Source organism: Emydura macquarii, unplaced genomic scaffold (genome assembly GCF_026122565.2).
Source record: "Emydura macquarii macquarii isolate MOO-44397 ecotype Brisbane River unplaced genomic scaffold, CSIRO-AGI_Emac_v2 contig_1551, whole genome shotgun sequence".
Taxonomy (NCBI): Eukaryota; Metazoa; Chordata; order Testudines; family Chelidae; genus Emydura; species Emydura macquarii.
The window spans coordinates 20,647,623-20,669,748 of record NW_027131688.1 but is presented as its reverse complement, the minus strand read 5'-3'; the positions used below and the strand labels follow the sequence as shown (position 1 = coordinate 20,669,748).

Below are 22,126 nucleotides of genomic sequence, written 5' to 3'. Positions count from 1 at the left end.
ATTAAGGTGCACAGAACACTTGTGAGGTAAATGGCTACCTTCATTTTTACTGACTCGAAGTGAGACAGAGATAGAGGGGCTGACCCAAAGCTCACTGAAGTTAATGTGAATATTTCCATTAATTCCGATAGGCTTTGGGTCAATCTCCTAAGTGACTTACCAATATCACACAAGTGGTAAAGTTGGGAAAAGAACTCGGGAATCCCTACTACTATTTTTGTCTCCTCTAGCCACTACAAAGGTTTTCCTGTAGGAAAGCAAAGTTTATTTCTGTTCAGTGTAATTTAGGATTTTTCAGCAAATTTTTCCTAAGTGATTTAAGTGGGCACAAAATAGGATTTGTTTGCACATATGGTAAATAAACAATTTAATTCAAATACAGTATCAACACACTCAGAAATAGAAATGAAAAAATAGCTTATGACTTATTAGCCGAAAGCTTATGCAATGGCCCTGGCAGCAGGAGGAAAACTGTGGGAAGTGTTTTAACTGCATGACAAAATAATCATAGAGTTGCCAAATATCAGGCTGGAAAGCAAATGCAGAAACAACAGGTATTTACAGGAGACTCCTTCCAGTCAATAACTCAGTTAAGACAGCTCTCATCCATGGTCATTTTCCAGACACCCTACCGGTTGTTGGAACTCTGCCTCCAAATCTTGGTCCTCCCACAGCTGCCTGGTTGGCCAGTTTCCCAATATTTTGGTGAGCTGTAACCCTTAACACTACACAAATCTGTGGCTCATGAACAGCTTCATAGGAAAACTGCATCGCAGTCAGTTACACTTTCAGAAAGGAGAATTTAAATTTAGATTCAAAGGTGACATTCTTGAGGGATGTTGTTCACAAGATTTTGCCATGGCTAGGATACACCAAAATGAGATTATTCTAACAAGATACACAATTGTGTTCATGCTGTCATAAGGCAGCAAGCTATGGGAAAACAATGATACAAAGGTGAAAGGTAGCATTAGACCCTGGTTTTACCTGTGTAATAACCTATTATAGCGTAAATTAAAATTCCTAGGCAATAACCAATATAAGAGTTAACAAAAAAGTGAAAATGAAATACTTCTAAAAACTGAATATACACCCATATGCGCGTCTATAAGTAACACCAAATAACTAGAATATGGAATGTGAGAGGGATCTAGAAAGATTATTGCAATACAATAATGAAGTCAACAAGAACTGTAGGTGGTCAGCATCTCTGAAAATTTAAGCCACTTATTTAGATGCCTAAACTTTAGCCAAACAATTTAAACTTTTGTTTGGTTTACGAGTAACTCACCCAGGTGACAAGTAAGGTGGAGAGTTGGGATTTGAACTCAGGGCAAAGATCTTCAAAAGTGACTGGTGATTTTGAGTGCACAACTTGAAACACCTTAAAGAGGCCTGATTTTAGAAAGTAGTGAGCACTTGCACTCCCAAAATCAAATCTTTAAAGATTTCTTAACTTGGACACCCAAAGTCACTTTTGAAGATCTTGGCCCTGGAGCTTATCTCCCAGTCACATTTCCCAATACTTCACTTGCACAGGGCACATGAAAGTACCTGTACAAAACTTATAAAAAACTGCACTGATGGCAAGAGATGAAAAATCCTATTCCACTAGCCTGGTGAAAGACACTTTAATTTTGTGCTGGTTATGCTATTATGATGACAGGAAGTATCCACCTGCAAGTGAAAATTGGTACATACTGCAACGCTTGCCAAAAAAAAAGGCATTACACATTTCAGTGAGTCAGTGTATCACTCTTTTAAAAGGTTGTCAGCAGTAGTCCTCCTGAACCAGTGTAGAAAACTGTTTAGTGTGGATCAGACAATTTGTTCTTAGCTCTGTTAGAGTGAGTGAATGGCTTCAGGAACACTTCAGCAATGGGTCAGCTTCTGACTGTAGACAAGACTTAACCATAGCCACTAGCACATCCTTGAAACTCACTGTCAGAAACATCCCTTCATATGTGAAATGCCTTTTCCAGTCCTCATAGCTAATGCTGGCTTTACTAACTAGCAATTAGAGGCCTTGTGTGCTAGGTAGAATCTTTGCAGAAGGAAATACAGAATGCAATCTTTATCTAAATGTTTCCTCACAGGTACCTAAACTTGTGAGGAGAGGAAAGAAACTACATAGCAACAGAACAGCGTCAGTCACCATTAATAAAAACTACTTTACCTCTTTGTCAAACTCCTGGTCAGTGTCAGACATACTTCTCAGAGGCACGGCTACTCCCAAATCACCACCACCTGCAGAACAAAGGTATTTTACACCTCATTTGAAATGATCTAAACTTTGTTAAAATGAACCTGCTTGTTTTCACTCTTACTTGATGAGGGCCATGAAATGTAGCTTTTATTTCTCTGCTGCTGTCGTGTGAGGTTGGCTGTGGGGGGACATGATTTTTCATCTTGGGCGGAAGGTAAGACACTCTGCAGCACAAATCAAACACATTCTTAGTTAATAACAAGATCTTTTCAATTAAAGTTTCTTTCTCATAAAAATTCTAGCATAATTCAACACCCACCTGTTTGGTAGCATTACACAGAGTGGTTTACAGAAACAAAAACTCAATGCCCTTACTTGCCTGCATCCATATAGTTCCAGAAATACACCCCCTTCAAAAGCCCCCAACAAAACAGAAAGGACTGAGCCCCAGAACAGCCAGCAGAAATTCCTTTCACTTGCTGAAGCCACGAGCCAGTGGAACCTGGCAGGCAGCAAAATCTTTATACAAGGGCACCAAGAGCTGTTTTCCTGTTTCCTCCTGCTGGAAGGAAGGGTACATTACCCTTATCTGGGGCTAGCAGAAAAGGATGAGAGGGGAAAGGTGGGAGTTTCAAAATGGAAGGTATAAAAGATAAAGATGTACCTTCACAACTTACTCTCACTCTTCTACCTTTGTTTTATTTTAGCAGCTGACAACACAGTACATTTGTTAAATAAAGCTGCGAACACTGTGACTTACAAGCATGTTAGTAATTATCTTCCAACTGTGTTAGTTTTCTCCATTATTTTTGCTCTAGCATTGGCAAAGCGCCACAGCACACCATTCCAGTTCCTAAAGGGTTATAGCTACTCCTACCCTTGCTAAGGAGGCAGAGGAAGGACAGGAAGAGGAAGAAAGCAGAGGGGAGCCTTGCAATGAGGAATGGTCTTTCTGGAGAAAGATTTCAGCAGAGATAGGGCTCATGTGATAGACGTGCTCAAAGCTTGTTGGAGGTGATATCAGAGCAGCGTGACGACAGGATGAGGGGGAAGGAAATTCATTCTGTTATTTTAACAAAACAAGAGGAAGGAGGAAAGACTGATTACTTACAAAATACCATCCAACTCCTGGCAGTGATATTTCTTTCCTTCAGCTTTCTATTTTTAAGTCAGCTAAGACTTCCTTGTATAAGAATTAGAAGCACTATGCATTGCAGGAGCACACATTTCTTGAAACCCTGGCTTAAAAGTGACTACAGCACTGAAAGATTTTGTTTAAATTTAATGCTTAAACCTTATACAGTCCATCTGCGTAGCTTTTCAGTGCAAAACTGAAGACACATGTATCCCCTCCCCATAGTATTTATTTTACCAGCGGGAGATCCATGAGAACTTGCATTCCATCTCCTGGTCCCATATGAGCCACATGGTTGAAATTTGTTGGGTTAGAAATCATTTTTGATCTTAGTTCAGGGTCTCTCAGCATCTCTCTGAAAGAGCAACATTTCATGATTAATATTTTTTCACATTCATAACCTCTCCCTTTCAATGTGTCCAAATTGCTACATAGAGATATTAAACTCTTACCGCCTTTGCTGTAATCTCTCTTCCTCAGGAACCTTGAAGACAAATCTTCTTTTACTTCTGGTTCGAAGCATTTGCTTTTTGCTGTTATCAGAGGTTTCTGGCACACAGAGGACAGCTCCTACTGTAACAATACAATGCAATTACACGCCTACACACCTTCAAATTGCAGAATTTATTTTCCAAAGCATGTTGACTCTGTAAAACACATGCACTGCATGTTTGAAAGAAACTGGTTTCTTAGAATCTAAAATTTTGTCTTACTCCTGAGTGAGTGATTGTTTAAAGCTGACTGGTCATTCGGTCCTAATGTCACTGCACCATTTCTGCCCTCCCTCAAGAAGACTAACCTGAGAACTTGTTCTTGAAATATATAAGCCGTGGAGGTTCACAATTAAGGAGATTCAGTGTGCCCTCCACATTTAATGGTCTGATCTGTTTTGGAGATAAAGGGGGAAAAATTAACCCGGTTGTAGTGTGCTTTGTAAAGGAACCTCTATTCTAAATCAGAGTTAAATTGTGCACTAGAAGTGAATTACTTACCCTTCGCAGACCAATTGTCTGAACCCATTCCATAGTGTTAACATCGAAGACATCAACGCCATATTCACTGTACACTGTAACATAGGAAGAATTGCAACCTGGTATAGATAAAAAAAAGAAGTCAGGGAGTGTTCAACAAGTTTGGAGCTGGCATACATTTGAGCAGTGCTTTAACAGCGTTATATTTTTTTTCAGCTATGCATTAACAGGACATTATAATATCCATTTTTTCAGACCATCTCTTAAAAGAACACACACTTATCCCTGTCAAGGATGTTATTTTGGTGAAAATACAAGTTTGCTGTGGTGAACAGCCACAGCCCTGCATATCTTTTTGTTATTAATTTTGGATACATTTACTACTTTTGACTTCAAATCATGGTTTAATACTCTTAAGATGGGGTCTACAGCCTGGAGGATAAGTGTCAAAAACATAAAGGCATTATTCTATAGGAAATAAACTGTCATTAACATCCTGTTTAAGGTTACCATCTCTAAGGAAGCCGCTTAGTGCATTTTGAAAGTGATGCATGCTCTATAACTATACACGGGGCTCATCCAGTGGAGTCCCCATCTGTGAGGTAAGTCATCAAGTTGTGCTGCACATCTTAATGTTCATTTCCCTCCTCCTTCTATTGAAATGGTTTGCCTTTGGGTTTACACGTGCATGTTGCTATACCCAGGTTAGCGGAACATGCTTCAAACCTCACCACTTGCTTTCACTCTTTTTGAATCATCTACATTAGGTGTGTCAAAGAACTTTATTTTAGCTCAGAAAAAAAACAAGCTATGATCAGGACATGTTAGCACCAACAAGACTGGGCCTGTTCCTGACAGAAGTTCCTCAGAAAGAACAGCCATTATAGATAACATGGTATTTAGGAGGAGAAAAAGATATACTCAACAGGGAGGAATGCCTCATTAAATCACAGAGGGTAAAACCCTAACAGGGTCACAGAATTCAACATGTGAGTAAATCCCTGCAAGAAAGTGATGTGTGCTCTTGTACCTAAAAGCATGGTTTCTCTCAAAGAAACCTGGTATAGCCAACTATCATGAACCATGTCTTCAGAGGAAAAGCTCTCCCAGAAATGACTCATTCAGAGAGACACCTGCTTCACTCAAGTTATGTTTTTATGTCCCCATCAATGAACTTTGGAAAATAAATATACTCCATCACATGACAACTTCTCCAGGAAGCAATCCCTTAAGATCGAGTACCTTGCTAAGGAGAAAGACCCTTTTCTATTTTTATGATCTCATGATGGGGTAACTAACAGAAAGGGATACAAAGGCTTCACCAGTAACACACTAGGACCGAGGCCAGGGAAGTAGGCTGGTGAAAGAGGAAGTAACCAGATTTCTTTAGGCAGTCAAGCTTGTGGTCTCTTCCCAACAACAAGCTGTGTTAATGCCAAACTGAGAATTGAATGTGCAAACATTATTTTTAAAATGTTTATGGTACTAAAAATAAACAAAAACAATCCAACAAACCAGAGCATCTGGTTTGTTGAAACAGAGTTTTAAAGTAAATTTGCTGACTATATCTCATCCCTGTACCTCTGCTTCAAATGCTTATGTACAAAACCAAGTCAGTAAGGCAAGCAAATAATTTCTATTCAGAACAATTAAAATAAAACAAACTATTAAGGTCTTGCAGTTTGAGGAATTTTACTATCAGCTGTAGCAGCTAGTTGACTTATTGGCTTAATTTATTATTTAAACAATGGATTTTTCTTGGTCTTCAATCATTCAGAATATATAGTCAGTGCTATTGAAGCTCCAAATAATTTTAGGGCTTATTATAAGCAGTCATAGTAAAGTAGACTATGGAATAATGCTTAAAAAAAGATTTCTATGCCACTATGTAGTTCACCAGCTCATTTGTGCCTCTTTCAAACCAAAGCACCTCAAAATTACAGCTGGCTGGAAAATGTGATACAATTTTGCATGTTTTTTTAAATGTCCTTTTGTTTAAAGAACAATTAATTCAAGTTTTATTACCAGCTCCAACAAAAAACAATATTTTTCTTCAACTCTGTCACCTTATGAGTAGTAGTTGAGAACTCTGACGTATAACTTTCGATATACTGGATTTGAAATGTTATAGAAAGTGGTCTGAAGAAAAATATACTTTTAAACCCACTCGCAAAGGAAAAAAAGATTTTAGTAAAGGATTTTACAGTTTATGCTCTCTTTTGCTATCCTACATCCAGGTTACTCTCTTAGTTAATCAGACACGAACTTGTTTAAAAGAAAGCATCATCTTGCTTTATATTTTTGTTAATTTTTTGTCTCCTGTGACCAGTAAAATTGCATTCCTATAATATCCTGGAGTTATCCACAAAATGATCCTTAATACTATATGTGGAAGAATTATATTCTGTTAATTCATCAAAACTTAAGCTGTAGAAATTGAAAGACATACCAAAGCAAAATAGGATACATGCTGATTATTTTTAGACAAGTAAAGCAGCAACATGGAATGGCAACAGAAAAACATATACATACTACAGGCAACAGGAGTTGCAGGCCACATTAGTTCCTGCATGCGTGACCTTCGACCTTGTGAATCGACGTACACTCCCATATGGCTGAAGCAAAGCAGGTATTCCTCATTACTGAGCTCCACAGCACAAAGGGCATCAAAAGACTGCTGTGAGAGGAACATAAGCGAGGGGTCATTAGGATTTACCAGGTTTATAGATTGTCCATCTCCCTGGATGTTCAACAGAGAGAACCCAGACTGGTAGCCAACACAGAGCTTGTCCTTGAACACTGTCATCCACTGTACATTTCCTGGAGCCTGAATTTCAGTGAATTTTTTATGGAAAGGTTTAGTTCTATGAATTTCATAACAGAGAACCTGTCGTTTGACTGCCACAAACAAACAAGTCAAAGAGCTTTTCTTCAGTGTTCCAGTTGTAATAAACTGGCAGCCTTTAGTTTCTGGAAGTTTCATGTCAAAGTTGCTTTCTGATCCATCCAGGGAGGTCCACGGGTAGAGATGAACATGATGGTTTCTGCCACAGATGAGGATAATAATTTTCTCTTTGGGAGCAAGCTCAATCTGGTATACCTTCTTACAGTCAGCAACTCGGACTATCACTGCAATGAGAACAAAAGCCACCCTGAATAAATGACAGCAGTATATCGAGGCCTAGATGTATTACACTAATGCCCACATCAGAAATGTATTTATTTTGCACACATCCACTAGAAAGGGACACCTGGCCCTGGCTCTCATTGCCAATTCTTAAACACAACCAAGAAATAAACCACTCCAGTAACGATCCCCAGTTCTCAACTGTCAAGTCACACAGCTCCAGCAACCTTCACAGCAGCAAAACCAGACTTAAAGCCTTTAAGATCTCCCTCCAGAGCCTGCACATTCCCTCACATCTAGGGAAAATCCAACACCCCTTGCATGAGACCCTACGGACCCCAGTAAACAATTCCACCCCCAGAAAAAGAATATTTCCACCATTAATAAATAAAGGAGAGATAGGAAAGACCAACATTTTTTTTTAAATGCCAAAGACAGGAAAACTCAGAATACTATTATGTTAGACAGTAGCTCTTTGACCCAAGGTGCAGAAGTGGGATGGTAGAGAGAACTAAAGAATATAAGAATGAAAATTAAGCATCTGCATAATAGCGACTGGCTCTAGCAAAACATCCAGTATTTTATGAGGTTTAAATAGGCAAGACCAAGCAATTATGAAATATGAAACATTAATATATTAATATTTCATATTAATGTAAATTGTATCATACATCTTTAGTCAACATCAGAGTTATTTTATTACTAGTGAAAACATGTAAGTAAATAATATGTAGAAATAAATATGGTTAAAATAAAAAAAAAAACCTCCTCTTTTGGAGCTCATATACATTGTACAATGATTGGTAAAGTAGTCTGACAAGATATCCGGTTCTACAAATACTCAAAAAACAAGAATTTTGGACCACACAAAATCAAATGTCTCTTTGGATTTTGCCCCACTGGTATAGAGAAACAATGTATTTGCAGAAATGTTCCAAAAGGTAAGTAGTGATCCCTCAGTTAACAATATCTTGCCACAAATAAAATACAACTTTTGCTTGTTGTCCAAGCCTAGTCCTCAGATTTTAGTTTTCATTTTGAAGTACACATAAGTCGTTTACAGAGATCCTGGCTAGAGACATTAGATGTAACCACACAGCAATCCATTTGTATTAAAAATAACAGCTGCTGTGAAAGAAACGATGAGAAAATTACTGCTTATAAAAATCTAGGAACTTGCCATAGCGCACAGTACACAAATTCAATGCTTCTATAGTTTTAATTTGCTGAAAAACTTAATTATTACAACAAGTAGTACAGAGAACCATGTTAAAATACTTCTTTATGAAATGAGTATGCAAATTGCATGTATAACTTTACTCATGTAAACAGTCACATACTGAAGTCAATGGGATTCTCCATGAAATTATGTTCGAACTTCAGTGTTTGCAGGATCATAGATATTATAGGGAGTATAATGAAAGGAACACTATTTAATATGATGGATTTATTATGTCAGTTTTCCCCCATAACACATCTCTGGAAGTTGTTTTTAGTCAATGTGCTTCTATTCAATTTGTTTAAGTCCAATAAAAATAATTAATCAAGAAATAATGTACTTTACATTTTGTATTTATTGCTACATTTTCCGTTAAAGCATAATTCTTGCAATACTGCAAACTAAATATTAAATAATTTACAGATTAAATTATATTAGGAAGAGGAAATTAGATTTTGAATTGCCAGAGGGATTTAAGAAGTTCATTTACTGTATGATATTAACATTGGTGACTTACCCCTTCATACTGGAATTAAAATACTACAAAAGGAGGTAATTAAAGACCTGTCCCTTAAGGGGTTTCAGGACACTACTCTGGCACACCCATTGTTTACATTTTTCAAAATTATTCAAGTGTGTCCCAGTACCCCAGTCTCTTTTAAATCTGTAGAGCTGCTTATCATGGTCTCCAATACAACTTAATTCCTCCACAGCGTTTAGCTAACTGGCTTTGAAAGGATGGTTAGTTACTATGGTGATAGATAAGACAGAAAGAGACCCATCATAGAGTAAAGGCTGTAAGCACTTACTGTGCCACAAAAGCCCGACGTAATACCACCTACCTTTCTGGTAGGAAAGTATAAGTCTTGGAGCAGTTGTTTATAATGCCAGAGAAAACAAAAGGGCCTAAAAATTACTTAGGGAGTCATGGAAGATGGAGAAATGCAAATGGCAGTAAATTAACTTTTAGCATGTATTCCTTCCCAGAAGGATATTTTGTCTAACACATGCAACTCAATTTATTAACTAATCTGTTCTGAGCAAAGACATCAATTGCGGTACTTTACAGCACAATGAGGTAAATATAACACTGCAATGATTCTATACATGAAGGGCTGTTGTGTAACCTATATTAAAACAGCACTGAAATGTATGGAATCTATCACACAGCCTTACCACTGAACTATTTGTGCTTTGCAGTTTTACGAAGAAGGGGGCAGATATTAGGATTATTACTTACCATTGAGAAGTCATTATGTTCTTTTCCATTAACCCTCTCAGCTCACCTGCCCTTCCTGCTGGACTAAGGTACACTCTTTCCCCCCTTTGTGTTTGTCTCTGGAAAATCAGGTTGCAGGGGGAAACACTTCCACTTCCTTAATATACTAGCTGTGATAGCTGGTAATTAAGGGCTAAACCACAACCCTGCCCAGGGGTAAGGCTGCGCAGGATCTCACTGAAGGGCTAAATAGCAGTTGCCTAGGGTCTTTTGTGCATGTGCGCTGCTGGTCTTGGTGACCAGCACTCCAGGAGAGGTCAGAAACAGCCTTGGCCAACTCCACTCGTTACCACCAGTGTAAGAGGAAAGTGGAGAGCAGCCTCAGAATGAGAAGGGGAATAAGTAGCAAAGGGAGCTTGGAGGTAGGAAGTTGTAGGGGAACCAAAGGACAGGGAAGGAGAGGGAGGTGAGGTAGCAGTAGGCAAGGAAGGACCCAGAAGCTACAGATTCAACACTCATTTTGACCACCAGCCACCATCATAAACTAGAACGTTAAGTCAATGGTTGCAGCAGACAAATTTCTTTTGTTGCGAGGAAGAAAAATGAAAGAAAATGCAAATGGGCATTAATAATAAAAAGCCTCACAAACTAAATAATAGCATTCAGTGTGCTAGCAAAAATATAAACAGCAACATCCTATTATATGCCAGTCTAAGTTATATGACTGTGCAGGTTGGAACAAATCATATTAATTTACTGAAGTTACCAGTACTTTCTCACAACTCATTGTAAACCTGTGTTTTTCTTCAATAAGTGCTTGGCTATTCATTGCACAATGATTAGTGTTGTGTGCACTCTGAATCCTGGGGCATTCTGCTGCATGCAGTGGGAATGCAATTAAGGTGAGGCTTGTGTCACCTACTATGCCCAGTGAGTTGGCACCCATAATTTAAGGAAGCCCACTGAATATAATGGTAATGACCCAAATAGCGTTTATGCCTCACATTAAGATTTCCATCTTGTCAGTTAACTGAGTGCTGGTACAAACTATACATGAAGGGCTACTGTGTAACCTATATTAAAGGAGCACTAAAATTCAGGGAGTCCATTATGGAGCAGTAGATGTAGTATATCTTGACTTTAGTAAGGCTTTTGATACTGTCTTGCATGACCTTCTCATAAACAAACTAGGGAAATACAACCGAGGTAGAGCTACTATAAGGTGGGTGCATAGCTGGTTGGAAAACTGTTCCCAGAGAGTAGTTATCAGTCAAGCTGGAAGGGCATATTGAGTGGGATCCCGCACTGATCAGTTCTGTTCCATATCTTCATCAGAGATTTAGATAATTGCATAGAGAGCACACTTATAAAGTTTATGGACAATACCAAGCTGGGAGGGGTTGCAAATGCTTTGGAGCATAGGATTAAAATTCAAAATGATCAGGATGAACTGGAGAAATGATCTGAAGTAAACAGGATGAAATTCAGTAAGGACAAATGCAAAGTACTCCATTTAGAAAGGAACAATCTGTTGTACACATACAAAATAGGAAATGACTACCTAGGAAAAAGTATTGCGGAAAGTGATCTAGGGGATAATAATGGACCACAAGCTAAATATGAGTCAACATTGCAACACTGTTGCAAAATAACCATTCTGGGATGTATTAGAAGGAGTGTTGTAAGCAAGACACAAAAGTAATTCTTCCTCTCTACTCCACACTTATTAGGCCTCAACTGGAGTATTGTGTCCAGTTCTGGTGTCACATTTCAGGACAGACTGGAGAAGGTCCAGAGGGGAGCAAGAGAAAGATTAAAGATCTAGAAAACATGACTATGAGGGAAGATGGAAAAAATTGATTTTGTTTAGTCTGGAGGAGAGGAGATGGCGCGCGCGCGCGCGGGGGGGGGGGGGGGGGACGACGGACGACGGCGACAACGGGACGGACTCGATAAGTTTTCAAGTACATAAAAGATTGTTACAAGGAGGAGGATGAAAAATCACTCTCTTTAATCTCTCATGACAGGACAAGAAGCAGTGGGCTTAAATTGCAGCAAGGGTGGTTTAAGTTGGACATTAGGAAAAACTTTCTAACTGTCAGGGTAGTTAAGCACTGGAAAAAAACTGCTTAGGGAGGTTGTGGAATCTCCATCATTGGAAATTTTTAAGAGCAGGTTAAATAAACACCTCTCAGGGATGGTCTAGATAATACTTAGTCCTGCCTTGAGTGCAGGGGACTTGACTAGAAGATCTCTTGAGGTCCCTTCCAGTCCTACACATCTATGAGTCTTTGCTTCATTATGTAATTATTGTACACACTGAGATCTAACTTACCATCACGGGTCACCTCTATCACATACAGTCCTTCTTCTGAACCAATTGCTATTCTATCTCGATCTAAATAAGAGGGAAAGGAAAAAACAGAGCTGTGAATCCAATTATGTATAATGTTAACTTTAAAACTCGACGGCTCTCTTTGAAAGACAATGGAATATGTTAAAAAACCAATGGCTGAAGGTTATGTAAGCTTATACTTTATTTTAGTAAAGAATATATTACACGACGTTAACTATTTTGCTAAAGAAAACAAGCAAAACAATAAGTACAACCAAATGGTATAAGGCTTTGCTTATTTAACCACACTTTTTTTGGTAGCGAAATCAAAATTATATAGTACTTCATACTGCAAATAGAGTTAGTATTTTGGAGGGCAAATTAAGATTAGCATCTTAAAAAATGTTTCACACCATCAAACTTCTATGGGAAGAGATTCAGCAGAGGAATTTATTTAAGGTGCCGGCATATTCAATATTGTAGTTCACCTTAAAACTGTAGCAGTGCACACTCTTAAACAAAGTTAAAGGGGACATACCTACAACAGCAGCAGTTAAACTTGTTTTAATAAGAGGCAATGTACTGTCATAGGCTTCTTGTGGAATATGTACAACTTGGTTTTTAAGTCTGTTTTTGTGTAGGATAGATTGCAACCCTTCCAGAATTCCAACCCATTTTCTTTTTTCATTCTCATTTTCAGTCAGGATCAGTAGTGAACAGGTCTTTGAAGGCAAGCCTAAGAGAGAAGCTGTCACCTTAACAGCCACAGGAAACAAAATTAACACCTTTGTGACAAACTCATTCTCTACATATATGAAGCAATGGTACTACTGTACAAAAATGGGACTTTCCTTATAAGAGTTCAATAAATAACTTCAGGATGTATGTAAATGGTACATAACATAATATGCATCTTAAATGTACATACAGCACATTGTACTTACTTTTAAAAACAATGCAGTCTACACTGATAATATTCAGAGCTTTCACACAAAGAAATATTCAGGCTTACTTAGTGAATTCTGATCCATACATATGATGAACAAGAAATTCTACATTCCATTTCCCAAATGATCTATTTTAAGACATTCTAGTAATGGAAACTTGTCTTTCCTGTACTGGAATCACAGTAGCATACAATAATTCCTCCTGAAACACAAACCCTTAATTCTCAATTGATTTCTATCGAAAATAAAATCTTTGTATTTTAGAAAGATGCATTTAAATTGCTATGAACTGTACTGAACTGCCACGATTTTGTTGCTTATTGGCATATTTACAAAATATTTAATTGAACTGAAGGGAACGAGTAACTCATTTCTGGATTAAAAGTTATGGGAAAAATGCAGAACTTCTTTCACATTGTTAGTGTATGAAATAATCGGATATATAAGTAAAAGACACACTGTGGTTAATCTGCTCTTAAAGGATAATATAAGTGCAATTTATTTTCTTCTTTATGCATATCAGTAGATCTCTGAACAGAATGTGGTCTGAATAGGAAAATTACTCGTCAATTTTTCCCTCAGAAAGTGTCTATTTGCAGATTCATCATTAGGGTGTGTCCATTGGACCTGCAGACAGCAGAGCTGTGAATCATAGGTGAGCATGTCATCAACCAGCGCCTACCTTCACAACAGAGTTATTTTGTGGAACAAAATAGTCTTCAGTTCGCACTTCTGACCAGAATCAAAATATAAATATAAATGGATTTGATCAGTGGGAATATTTTCTCAGAAAATGTAAGTCAAAATCTTCCTCTTTTTTCAAATATATGTCCACTAATTTTCACCACTGGCATATGGAGGGTAGCAAGAACTCCAAAAGGAAGATGAAAGTAAGGGACAGAAGGAAGAGAAAAGGAACTAAAGATAATGGCTTATCTAAAGCACACAGTTTGTACCATTCTGCAAACAAAGGATTTACTTGTGGAGGCATCTGGGTTCAGCTTGAAATGTTTAACAACAAGTATGTATGCTTGACCACATTAGTACTTTGCTTTAAGTTTGAGAAGGCTGATGCTGCGTAGCATCTGTTTTGGATTCCTCTTTCAAGTGGTAGCACACAATACTCCCCATCTTTTGAAGCTGGCCCCCTCTCTCATGAGGCCTGGTCTGAGGATTGAGAAGGGATATATATCATTCTCTAAGCAAAAAGCCACTACTTGCCAGGAATCTCAAATCTTAAGGCTCAGGCAGCTTTTCAGCAACTTGGCCAGAACAAACTTTGACAAATCCCTTATAATCATCTAGATCATGGAAGAATGTCTACTGGAGATACCACCAACCTCAGGAGAGGAAATTACTTTTTTTCCTGATCCAGTAAGGGGTGGAAGGAAAAGAGCTCAGAGTTCCTTTGACATTTCTGGAGTTGACTTTGTTAGTATGCCATCCAGGAAAGAATGAACATCCAGTAGAACATCAGAATTACGAGCACAAGAGTTCGAAACTGATCGGTCAACCACACACCTCATTTCGAACCAGAAGTATGCAATCAGGCAGCAGCAGACACCTCCCCCCCCCCCCCAAAAAAAAAAAAAAAAAAAGCAAATACAGCACAGTACTGTGTTAAACGTAAACTACTAAAAAATAAAGGGAAAGTTTAAAAAAAGATTTGACAAGGTAAGGAAACTTTCTGTGCTTGTTTCATTTAAATTAAGATGGTTAAAAGTAGCATTTTTCTTCTGCATGGTAAAATTTCAAAGCTGTATTAAGTCAATGTTCAGTTGTAAACTTTTGAAAGAACAATCATGTTTTGTTCAGCATTCCGAACATTTCAGAGTTACAAACAACCTCCATTCCTGAGGTGTTCGTAACTCTAAGGTTCTAAGGTATATAATCTATGGGCCACCAACATCTCCAGGATTTTGGAGAACACTGAGTATGTCTACGCTGCAATAAAACAGGGTTGGCTGGCCTGTGTCGGCTGACTCAGGCTCATGGGACTTGGGCTGTGAGGCTATAAAATTGTAGTGTAGATGTCCAGGCTTGGGCTAGAGTCCAGGCTCTGGGACCCCATGAGGTGGGAAGGTCCCAGAGTCCAGGCTCCAGCCAGATGTCTATGCTGCAATTTTATAGCCCTGCAGCTTGAACCCTGTATGCCCAAATCATATGATGTGGGCCAGCTGTTGATGTTTTATTGCAGTGTAGACATGCTCTGAGGGGCCCTGGCCAGGTCCTCTGTATTGGCAGAAATGACCAAATAGACTCAAATCCGTGGGGTTCCAAAATAAGGATGTATAAATTATGACCAAATTAGAACCTGGGTTAGAGAATCCTTTTGAGAATTTTCAACCACTACATTATCCAAAGCTTCCTCAAAAAGTCAGCTACCCTGAAATTGTACAGATGTGCTGTGACTCTACCAGCGGGGGGGAAGTTGGATTGTGTGTAGCATTTGCAGATGCACCCAGAGACCCATTTAGAGATTCACTGAGAGGAGAGGGCTTGGCCCTTGGATCAGTCGGTGATGGCCACAAATAGTTTCAGTGATGTGCGAAATGAGCGAGTTCTGTGGAGGTACAATGCTGGTGCACAGTGGATGTCGAGCGAGTGCAGGACCCTGTCCACATGGAAGGCATGTGGTTTAGGGTAGAAAACAGGCATGTGGATGAACTGGTGTAGGTAGAACTCCAACACTACATTTGGGAGGAATTTAGGGTGTAGTTGTAAAGACACTTTGTCCTTGTGAAATACAGTGGGGGGCGGGGGGGGGGGGGAGAGAGAACTGGGGGATGTGGAAGGGAGGAGAAGGAGGTGTCTGCCACCATGGCCGCCAGTTCACTGACCTGTCTAGCTGCCGTAACAGCTATCAGCAATATCACCTTCATGGAGAGGTGGGAGAGGGAGCATGTTGCCAGCAGCTCAAAGGGTGGTTTCTTGAGGGCAGAGAGAACAAGATTAAGGTCCCATGGAGGTGTGGACTTCAGTACTGGCGGGAAGGTGTTGAGTAAACCCTTCATGGAATGGATGGTGGTAGGGTGTGTAAACACTGAGGTGCTGTCCAGAACGTTGTGGGGCAGGGAAGGAGGAAGAAAGGCACTGAGAACTGCCAGGTGGACCCTTACCGAGCTGAGGGCAAGGCCCGATGTTTAGAGAGCAAGAAGGAAGTCAAGGATGATAGGTATAGATAATGAACTCAGTGGATGATGATGGCGGTGAGCCCATAACATGAAGCACCTCCACTCAGCTTGGTAGCAGGCCCTAATGGATGCTCTCCTGCTCTGGGTAAGGATGTGGTATTCAGGGTGGAGAATGCCCTGTCTACCCTCGAGCCCCATCCAAATACCAGGTCATGAGGTGAAGAGGGCCAGGACTGGGATGCCAGATCTGGCTCCGATCTTGTGTGAGGAGATCCAGGAGTGCTTGAAGGCAGAGCGGTGTGCAGATGGAGAGTCTGAGGAGGTCTGTGAACCAGAACTGACGGGGCCAGAAAAGGGCAATGAGTAACATGGTGACCTGGTCCTGGAGGATCTTGTGTAACACTTGTGAGAGGACAGGAATGGGGAAGGGAAAGGCATAACAGAGGTCGCCTGTCCAGCAGAGGAGGAGAATGTTATTCTGCGAGTCCTCCCTTTCGGCATAGCAATGTCTCAGTGTTCACAAAGTGCTCACAGATCCTGGATCTGAGTGTGCATGCAGCTGCATAGCTTCCACCATTAAGAGCTTCCCAGATTCTGGGTGGAAAGGACTTACAAACAGACCAGCGAGCTACGTTGCGAGCCTTGTCGAGGCAGTATAGGCACCTCTGGGTGCTCATTGCTCAGGGAGAACGAGCACAGGCAAGAGATGCAGCTTTTAAATCCTCGTATCTGGAGCATAGTCCTTGCGGGAGGAGGGAGGGTCCCCAAATGGGGAAAGAACTTCACTAACTCAACTATCTACTCTAAAACTACTATCTATAACTATATACAACTATCAACTGCAAATGAATAGCAGTCACTCTCTTAGCAAAAACTAAGAGTGCAAAGGAACAGGGGTTCCAGTTCACGCCATGCAGCAGTAAGAGGGAACTGGAGAGGCGTTGACTGCACTGCCTATTGTGCTCTTGGCAGCAAGTATGAGGGGATGAACTATGCACATGCAGGTCAACGGACACTGCTAAGAAACACTTCCGGGCTCAAGCGTATAGCACACATGCACACCCACATGTGGAATACATATAGGGACCATCACCTGAAGAACAGAGGGTGTCCATGGAAGAATCCAGAACACCGGATGTGGTAATAGCTATCTTTTTCAATGAAGACATCGCTTTCTTGTACTGGTGTGGTAATCATCATTGAGCTTTAAGTGCCATACTAGATCAACACAAAGAATGTAGGTAGCAGCCTGGAAGCCCTCTGGGAGAAGCCTCTGTTTTGTCTGAAGGCAGTATTGATATTGTTGTCCATTGCAGCTTTAGGGAAGTCACACTCAATGTTTATGACAATGCTGCCTTTGTCTCTGCTGTTACAGCTGCATCTTCTCTTGGAGCTTTCCTTAGCTGGCACCTCCATTTCTCCGGACTGCATCTTTTCCTGAATACCATTAGGGTCAGATCTAGCTCCTAGGGAAATGTTTTCTAACAGGCCTCAGAAAAGAGACTTTTTGGATATTGCCCTTGAACCAGAGAGTATAACTAACTGATTGTGTAAATCAAATAATTCAGAAAATAGCTTCTTTTACGTCAAATTCCCCCTTGTCTTCTTTCCTGACTGAGGAATGAGGCATGTCTTCTTCTGCTCTCCTCCACTGTGGCCAGTGAGCTCTCACCTGTTTTCATTGGGAGATACCGAGGTGGTAAATTTTTCCCCTTTTGAGCCAGACAGAGCTTTAAATTCAGGGATGTGAGCACAGAGGTCACAGAGTTCAGAGTCAGGTAAGACCAGTGTGTGCGCCTTGCATGTCCGAGTCTTGAGAAGCATTCTGCTCAGCCTGACTGCCATATTCAAAAGACCCCTCTTCACATCCCCCAAGGAGAAGCTACTCACTGTAGTGAGGAGAGGGGAATGGGAAGAAAATTAATTTTAAAAGTTGGAAGTTATTAAAAAAAAAGTAGAAAAAACAGTAAATACAGGTGTGTATTTTCACTCAAGAAAATATCCCCGCAGAGAATCTAAAAAGCTGCAGGCGCCCGTAAGCTGCCTATGTTTCCTCTCCAACACAACGCATTTACAGCTTTGATTAGGGGATGGAAACAACTGACTGGGATTGCCTGTTCTTTCGCTCTTGTGTTCCATGGATATGGGACTCCATCTTAATGGAGAGGATCACATATTTGAAAAGAGAAATGAATGTTTTCAGATGCAAAACTCAAGAGATTAAAAACAATATTTCTTGTCTTTAAAAAGATTCAATGTTCATCTTGCTCCAAATTAAACATCATCTATAAAGAACTAAGCGACTATCTGTTTAGTACAAAGTTCTTAGATGACCAAATAAACACATTAAAGGTGAACTGAGAACCAAGGAAAGTTATTTCTTCCCTTTATTGATCTTCTAGGATATATAAATATGATTATTAAATGGTTTTCAAAAGTATTCCTTATGTGGTTTTTACATTAGGTAATCAGAAATAGTGATGAGGAAGCGATGCTTCAAGTGGAAGTCTGGCAAGCCACAGCTCAGGTTTCAGCCTGTTGTGATGTCACCATCCAGATCCCTAAGATTGTTGCCAGAGTCCTCCACAGCAAAGAGAGGAAAACCAGGATCTGATAATTCCAGTGTAAAAAGGAAGAAACAAAACCACTTATTTTTATACTAAAGAAAATTATTTAAACATTAATGACAATGTTATATATCAAAGAAGCACTAAAGAGCACAAACAAAAAAGTCTTTTGCATGTCTCACAGTTCATCTTTAAGAAAAATGCCAGAACCCTTTTCACCACCTCTAGAAACTTCTTTTACCTGGTTATGAGAGATACTTTTGCAAACTGTTAAAAATCATATTTTGCATTAAATGGTAATCAGTAACAGTAAACATCTATATGGATAACAATTAATTATGAAAATACAACACTAATAGTTAACATGCACTTTTTCTATGAAAGAGCAAATTAAAATGGTCATACCCTGAATATGCAAGGGATGTCTTTACGGGTCGCATGAATTACATCTGGTGCTAGGACAGAGTTCACAGAAAAATCTTCATCTCTGGTAAGAAAAAGAACAATATAATCTCTAACTCACTAACAGGCTAACGTAACTTGTTAGAGAAACCTTTTCAACTGAGTGCCCACTATCTCTATTAATGATTTGTATTGTGATAGCACCTACAGGCCACAATCAGGATTAGTGTTCCCTTGTGCTAGGAGCTTTATGCACACAGATTCTGCAATTTACAGGATGTGGGTGGGCCTGCTGCATCTGTGGGAGTCCTACGAAGTCAAAGGGGCTCCAGGCGTGCTCAAGTCTAGTGGGATGTCAGTGATTGATTAGGACAATTACACTAATGATTTGGAGAGAGTTAGTTGCTCTTTGAAGCCAAAGAATAAATTAGAAATATAAACAATGCACACCTAAGAGTGTAACAAGGTAAGTACATTTGCAGAGGCTACGTTCAAAGGACTAAGCAACATAACTAACCTAATTGTTGGATTAAAATAAGGGCATATTTAGAATTTCAAAACAGCTAGTTTCCCATTTTTTGTGATCTCATAAAAGAATAGTGTAAATCACAACAAACTCATATGTACTTTAGATGGTGTCTTTCCACAAAGGGATTATCTACACTGGGAATTTTAATTGCATTGTGAATTTTCATGTAAGCAGGACACCATCATTTGTTCCTAACATACTTAAACACAAACAGGAACAAATCTTGAGTCCTGTCCATACAACAACTTACAACTGTATTGTTCAACTTGTGTTAAAACACAACTAAAAATCCCAGTGAAGACAAGCCCAAAGAGGCAGCTTTTGCCAATGGATAATGCACAAGGCTGCTATGAATAATGTTTGAATGAGCTTCCTCAGGCAATCTACTAATGTGAATCCTGTTATCTGCAGTGCCTCCACATTCCTACCCTTGAACTCTATGGATCTTCACATGCTAAGGAGATTATCAGTGTCAACTCTCAAACAAACACAGAGGATAGTGCAACTCTATCTGCCACCCTATGGCATTAGGCCTTACTGGAAGGGATCATTAATCAAGGTCATTGTGTAAGTAGATTCTACGCAAAACAAAGGCATGAAGGTATTTAATATTACAGGATGTGCCACTTTTGTTGCATTAGTCACAATAACCAAGACTAACTTTATTTTAGCTTACTGGGTTAGAAATGGAGAGAAACAACAGGCTTGTTGTAGGAAAAAGTCTCCTGTGCTTAAAGGAAAATAGTTAACTGTGAAAACATGAACCCTGTAAACAAAGTCAGGGAGTGCTGAGGTAATCTACAGTGTAAATAGGCAAGATCAAAGCTTCCTGCAGACTGCTTTAATTTACTTAGTTTTTCACAGGTTCCTGATATTGATAGCTATGGGTTACCTGTGATTTGCTTGCTTGGGATAGCTCTTTCTCTGTTCACATCCTGCACTTCCCTGTGCCCTGCTTTATCCTGATTAGTTTCCCCAAGACACACATCAAACTCTAGGAAGCAACACACTAACATTGCGTGATTTCAATGAAAATGAAGTGTCACACCACTTCTTACTGCTTAAATTAAACTGAAGTCCATGTTCAGGAGGCATAAGTCTTTCCAGAAAAGAGGTCTTATGTTACAAGAGCTACTTATGTACTGATTAGAGAGACACTTGATTTAGGGAAAAATAATGGAGGTTTACTAACTACCATGGCAACACAAACCTGAGATCCAAGACCTGACTTGCAACAACGCCAGGCTGAGTGGATTTTCCTTCAGGCACATCATATAGAAATAGTTTGCAGTCGCAGACAACTGCATAGGCCCTCTGCCACCCTTTCTTAACTCCAGTAGGCTTTGGAACCTGCAGGTAAATAAGGGATCGTTAATTATGTGTAAACATGGTTATACAGACTAGAAAGAGAGGAAATTTAGAAAGGTATGGAGACTCACATTTGAGTCAATGAAATCTGAACACCAAATTTTGGTTACATCTTAAAATTGGTGGAAAGTGTCAATGTACATGAAATTTCAAGAATAGCAGGAAAATCGTTTTATGAGGTTCCCTCATTCTCTCTTGAAGTTTAATAAATACTTTCAACTTTTCAAGTGATAAACCCAGGATATGTATTTCCAGATATCGATGCCAAACTGTTATTTATCTCTGCCGTGGAAGAAACTTTTCTTCCTTCACAGAAGGTTTTTTTTATTTGTGATTGTGGCAATTTCAGCTGCCAAATTCTAGTCCTCCAAGTAAAATCACCTGTTTCTCAAGGATTAGCACTAAAGGCATTAGCGTGAATTGTACACAACCCCAGGGCTATAGCACAATTTGGGGACAGCATTTGCAGTTAGACTGGAGAAAAATATCACTCATGGCGAAGGTTCAAAGTTTCTTACCTTGACATAGCCTTTGTATGCCATTCCTATCCCTCTTTGCACATCTACTCCGAGAGGCCTTTTTGCTTGCTCAGGCGGTATAGGACAGACCTGAGGCGTACTGTCCTTACAGGAAACATGACATGCGAATGAACACACTGGGAACAAAAAAGAAAATCTACAATGAAACTATGTTGTGAAGATGAATTCCTTTTAATAGGTGGAGCATATTTTCTACTCTTGGAATCAGGAGACATCCCTGGGTGGGATGATATAGCTGAGGTTAGTCCTGCTTTGAGCAGGGGTTGGACTAGATGACCTCCTGAGGTCCCTTCCAACTCTAATATTCTATGATTCTATGACAAATGAATTCAATGGAAATTGCCTGCAGGACACATGTCAGCAGCACGTTATATCTTAAAGTATTTTGGCATATATAAGGACATGGTTCTTAAATGTCTTAAGAGGCC

General features: G+C 39.6%; 1 protein-coding gene across 5 annotated transcripts in view; it reads right to left on the bottom strand.

The window, feature by feature from the left end:
* CDC42BPB (CDC42 binding protein kinase beta) overlaps window positions 1-22,126 on the bottom strand; it is a 159,803-nt gene that overhangs the window by 1,862 nt on the left and 135,815 nt on the right. The window contains exons 25-36 of one of the 5 annotated variants that reach the window (XM_067555018.1): window positions 21,678-21,814; window positions 21,002-21,141; window positions 19,266-19,347; window positions 12,751-12,967; window positions 12,213-12,275; window positions 6,845-7,441; window positions 4,334-4,431; window positions 4,141-4,225; window positions 3,794-3,914; window positions 3,579-3,696; window positions 2,328-2,430; window positions 2,177-2,247 (exon numbers count right to left, since the gene is read on the bottom strand). In XM_067555018.1, the coding sequence (XP_067411119.1) occupies window positions 2,177-2,247; window positions 2,328-2,430; window positions 3,579-3,696; window positions 3,794-3,914; window positions 4,141-4,225; window positions 4,334-4,431; window positions 6,845-7,441; window positions 12,213-12,275; window positions 12,751-12,967; window positions 19,266-19,347; window positions 21,002-21,141; window positions 21,678-21,814 (1,832 nt within the window). Of the gene's footprint in view, window positions 1-2,176; window positions 2,248-2,327; window positions 2,802-3,578; window positions 3,697-3,793; window positions 3,915-4,140; window positions 4,226-4,333; window positions 4,432-6,844; window positions 7,442-12,212; window positions 12,276-12,750; window positions 12,968-19,265; window positions 19,348-21,001; window positions 21,142-21,677; window positions 21,815-22,126 lie in introns of those variants that run through there. The other 4 variants (XM_067555019.1, XR_010921157.1, XR_010921158.1 and 1 more) reach the window with 4 other exon arrangements.